General features: G+C 47.3%; 1 protein-coding gene across 1 annotated transcript in view; it reads right to left on the reverse strand.

Moving 5' to 3' along the window:
- Positions 1-4,973, reverse strand: part of Ca6 (carbonic anhydrase 6) — a 17,436-nt gene that overhangs the window by 782 nt on the left and 11,681 nt on the right. Inside the window, exons 5-6 of the mRNA XM_029562685.1 lie at positions 3,816-3,885; positions 1,301-1,458 (exon numbers count right to left, since the gene is read on the reverse strand). Coding sequence (XP_029418545.1) covers positions 1,301-1,458; positions 3,816-3,885 — 228 coding nt within the window. The remainder of the gene's footprint in view (positions 1-1,300; positions 1,459-3,815; positions 3,886-4,973) is intronic.

Here is a 4,973-nt window from a genome sequence, read left to right on the forward strand (position 1 = left end):
GGGGGGGTTGTGGGTTTTTGGTTTTTTTTTTTTTTGGTCTTTTTTGAGACAGGGTCTCCCTGTAGCCCCAGCTGCCCGGGAACTCACTATGTAGACCAGGCTGGCCTCGAACTCACAGAGATCCGCCTGCCTCTGCCTCCCGAGTGCTCGGATTAAAGGCATGGAAAGGCGTGCACCACCACGCCCAGCTCTTGTTGAGTTTTAAATCTCTTTGACTTTGATATTTTGTGGTTTTATTGTAAGTTTTGTTGGGAGATTTATTTTAAATGTATTTATTTAGTGTCACAGCAGCATGTACGCCACAGCATACATGTGGAGGCCAGAAGACAACTTTTGTGAATCAGTTCTCTCCTACCATGTGGCGAAAGGCGTGCACCACCACGCCCAGCTCTTGTTGAGTTTTAAATCTCTTTGACTTTGATATTTTGTGGTTTTATTGTAAGTTTTGTTGGGAGATTTATTTTAAATGTATTTATTTAGTGTCACAGCAGCATGTACGCCACAGCATACATGTGGAGGCCAGAAGACAACTTTTGTGAATCAGTTCTCTCCTACCATGTGGCTTCTGGGATCTGAAGTCAGACCATCAGGCAGGTTTGGTGGCAAGCACCTGTATTCACTGAGCCATCTTGCTGGCCCAAGTTGTTTTTTTAATTGACTCCAGATTTATTTTTATTTATGTGTGTATGTCTGCATTTTCATAGACCATACATGTGCTTAGCACCCCCAGAGGCCAGAAGAAAGCTTGAGATCCCCTGGAGCTGGAGTTACAGGTGCTTGTGAGCCTACATGTGGGTTCTGGGAACTGAACCCAGGTCCTCTGCAAGAACAGCAAGTGCTCTTAACCACTGAGCCATCTCTCCAGTCACCCTTTTAGGTTTTTTAAAATCGACTCACTGGGATTCTTGAATATTATTTGTTATTCACCAACTGTTCTATAAGTGTCAGCCAGTGTTCCTGCAAATTGCACCATCTCCCTATTGCGTCTCTTCGAATTCAGCTGGACTTTTCCACCCTACGTTCCCTTTGTGTATTTCCATATCGTTTTCTCTTTGTGAGACAGTTAAACAATTTCCTCATCCCTGTCTTCTAATGTACTAATTCTCTCTTGAACAAATCTAACATGCTGTTAAACTCTGTCACCCATCCCTGCCACAGCTGCAGTAAGAGCTCCCTCAGTCACACAGGGAGGCACCATAGTCTTGTATATGGCAAATGCCATAGGATCAGATAGGCTTCCGGGAGCATTCTAGACAGGCAGTCAAAGGAGAATGCTTTGGCAAAGTGCTGCCTGTGTTACCTGGGTCCTGGAGAGCTTGATAGAATCTTCCAGCACAAACCACTTGACATTCTCTGTGCAGGGGGGAGTGGTGAGTGAGCCACTGTACGTGTAGTAGTGGTAGAGGTCCCCAGGCAGCATGTCCTGAATGTCGATGCCATTCAAAGTTGTGGTTTGTCCTGAGAAGACAGGCCATGGAACGTGAGAGACTTGCTGGCCCCGAGGGACAGCACAGGCTCTGCCTCAGCAAATTCCAGGCCCGAGACTTAAGCTGAAGGAAAAAGAAGCTGAAGACAGAAATATTTCCGCAGTTTACTACTCCTTAGATGAATGAACAGCAGAGAGCTTGGCCTTGGGACGTGCACTTGTCATCCCAGCATTCATGGCAGGAAGCTCGCCATGAATTCAATACCAACCTAGGAGTGAGTTCCAAGGCGGCCTAGGCTACAGTGAAACCCTATCTCAAAACAAAACAAATAAAATCCAGCAGAGGCAGATGTACTCAAGTGCATCCTGCTGACTGAGTGGCCTTGGCTAGGTGAAAACGTGAAGGCTGATTTGAGTTTTTTTGTTTGTTTTGTTTTGTTTTGTTGTCTGTAAAAAGGACAACTCATAACTAGGGGCTGGAGCGATGGCTCAGAGGTTAAGAGTGTGTACTACTCTTTCAGAGGAACCGCATTTAGCTCCCAGCACCCATGTCAGGCAGCTCTAGGGCATCCAGTGCCCTCTTCTGGTTTCTACAAATGCCTGCACAGGTGGCATGCATTCACACAGTGGCATACACAGCCAATTATAATACACATAAAATTTTTTAAAAATTTAAAGAAATCTTACAAAAAAATAGAAAAGAGGTATAGCATCAGGTTCTCAGTGAACTAAGGGACCAGCTCCTACAGAGGAGCTGGCCCCAGAGCTCCGGGGCTGCAAGAGAAATGAAAGGTGGGAAGTAAGAGTTTGGGAGGTGGCCAGGCGTGGTGGTACATGCTTTTGATCCCAGCACTCAGGAGGCAGAGGAAGGAGGATCTCAGAGGTTAAACGTGTGTACTGTGAGCTCGAGGCCAGCCTGGTCTACGTAAGAGTCCCATGCCAGCTGAGGCTACAGGGTGATGCTGTCTCAAAAAAAGAAAAATGAGTTTGCATAGTGCATGAAAAAAAAAATCCAGAATTGTATTTTAGGATTTCTGGGGAGTGTTGATCTGAGTTTCTTTGTGGTACTGGAGATTAAGTCCCTAGTCTCCTGCATGCTAGGCAAGCACTCTACCACCAGGCTACATTTCCAGGCCGTTTGTGGTGCTTTGAGACAGGATCTCACTACTTAGCTCATACTGGCCTGGCCTGGAACTTGCTATGTAGCTTAGTCTGGCCTCAAACTCACCATCTCCGTCTCAGCCTACTGAGCACTGGGATGGCCAAATATATTGCACCAAACTCACCATATTTTTAGTTACAAATAAAAATGCTACTAACTAGGAGCTGAAGAGACAGCTCTGTGGTTAAGAGCATTTGCTGCTCTTGCAGAGAATCTAGATTCAGTTCCCAGTACCCACGTGGCAGCTAACAACCATCTGTAATTCCAGTTCCAAGGGATCCAATGCCCTCCTCTGGTCTCCAAGGGCACTGTACACATGTGGTATACATACATACACACATGCAGGCAAAATACTCATACACATAAAATAAAAATAGAATCTTAAAAAAATACTACCAACTAGACATCCATGCATTCCTGTCCAATCACCTTCGGCTATTTGAACACAGGCTCTGAGCAGGTAAGAGTTGGTGTGGGCTTTGGCAGGGCACCATATGGAGGGACAGAGGGGTGAGGACATTAGGGGGATGAGTTTTGAGGGACACCACAAGTGTTGGCCTGAGACAGTCTAAGGAATCTATGCTCGGTAGAGATGAGAGGGGTTGAGGTGCCTAGTGACCAGCAGGCGGAGGAGACCCATGCATCAGATGACTTGCTTGGATGCCTGGCTGGGGGAATGAGGTCTGAAGTTGGTGAACTGGGAACTAGGGTACAGGAAGATACAGGAAGTTGAGACTTCACAGCAGACACAGTCAAGGGCTGACCATGGGAATGGGTAATGATGACTGACTAGAACTCTCTCCTCTGAAAGTAGGGGACATGGTCGACCAGCCCTGGGCATTGCATTGGTATGTCTGAGTGGGAGAGGAAGGACCTTCACTCCTGACACTCTGCTCAGCTCAGAGCTAGGACAACTCTTCCTGGTGATCAGGACTGTTGCTGCCAGCTAGGGCCAGAGGTGATGAGAGTCACTGAAGTTAGGATGTTGTTAGTGAGTAGCACTCTAGCCATTCGGAAGTTCAAGTTGTGGCAACAGACAAGAGCTTATGAACAGGTTTCTCAGAGGTGCATGTGTGTCCCTCCAGAACCCACAGCAGAAAGGTCTAGGATAAGTGACCTTGGATAAGTGACCAGGGAGACCTGGCCTCCTCGGCAGAGTCATAGCCTCCCCTATCCTCCCCTATGCCCACCCCACAGCCATTCTTCTCTCCTGCTGGCATTCCTTACCTGGATACTGGATGTTGGCCAACTCAGAAATAAAGGAGCTGTAGTACGTGTTTTCAGCATAATCCTGGATCTGAGAAAAAGAACACAGAGCACTTAACACCAGGTGGGGAGACCTCAGGCCATTTCCCCACACTGGCTCCCTGATTTCCTAGCTGGGAGGCAGGGCAGAGAGTAAGGAAGGTAGCATCGCCCAGCTGTGTCAGGCTCCTGGCGACAAGCTGACCGTTCCTTACTACCAGCTGCCTGGGCTGTCACTCTCTTCAAGGGAAGCCAAAGCATTCTGGTACCTTCTGGGGAAAGCACCTTCTCAGTGCAAAGGCTGATGACACTCTTGGAAATGGTCAAAGCCACTGCTAACAAAATCCTCAGTGCACAGGTTTGGGGAGGTGTCGGTCGCAGTTGGATTCTCTGTGAGGAGCAGAGCTTGCCTCATCAGCTCCCTTCTCTGACCTCAGGGACAGAGCACTCTTTTACATGAAAGCTGCTTTGTTTTGTTTTGAAACAGCGTCTTACTGTCTAGCCCAGACTAGGCTAGAACCTTTGATTCTCTGCCTCAGCCTCCTAAGAGCTGGGATTACAGGCCTGCACTACTACAATCAGCTTTGGTTTTTGTTTTTGTTTTGTTTTATTATTTTTACCTTATGTGTATGAGTGTATTGCTTGCATGTAAGTGCACCCGTCCTGCGATGCCCTTGGAGGTCAGAAGAGGGTGTCGGATCCCCTGGAACTGGAGTTAGGGATGGTTGTTAAACACCATGTGGGTGCTGAGAATTGAACCCAGGTCCTCTGCAAGGACAGCCAGTGCTTTTAACCACTGAGCCATCTCTCCAGCCCCTGTTTTTGGTTTTTGGGGTACTATAGAAATGGCTGAAGAGCTAGAGAGATAGCTCACTGAGTAAGAGCAGTAGCTGCTCTTGCAGAAGACCCGGGTTCCCAGTACCCGCATGATAGCTAACAATCGTCTGTAACTCCAGTTCCAGGGGAATCCAACGCCCTCTTCTGACTTCCGCAGACATTGCACAACATGGGTGCACTTACATACATGCAGGCAATACACTCATACACATAAGATAAAAATAATAAAATATTTTTAAAAAAATAAAAAAGATGCCAGGCGTGGTGGCACATGCCTTTAATCCCAGCATTTGGGAGGCAGAG

The sequence above is a fragment of the Nannospalax galili genome, unplaced genomic scaffold (genome assembly GCF_000622305.1).
Source record: "Nannospalax galili isolate Female #2095 unplaced genomic scaffold, S.galili_v1.0 scaffold870, whole genome shotgun sequence".
Lineage (NCBI taxonomy): Eukaryota > Metazoa > Chordata > Mammalia > Rodentia > Spalacidae > Nannospalax > Nannospalax galili.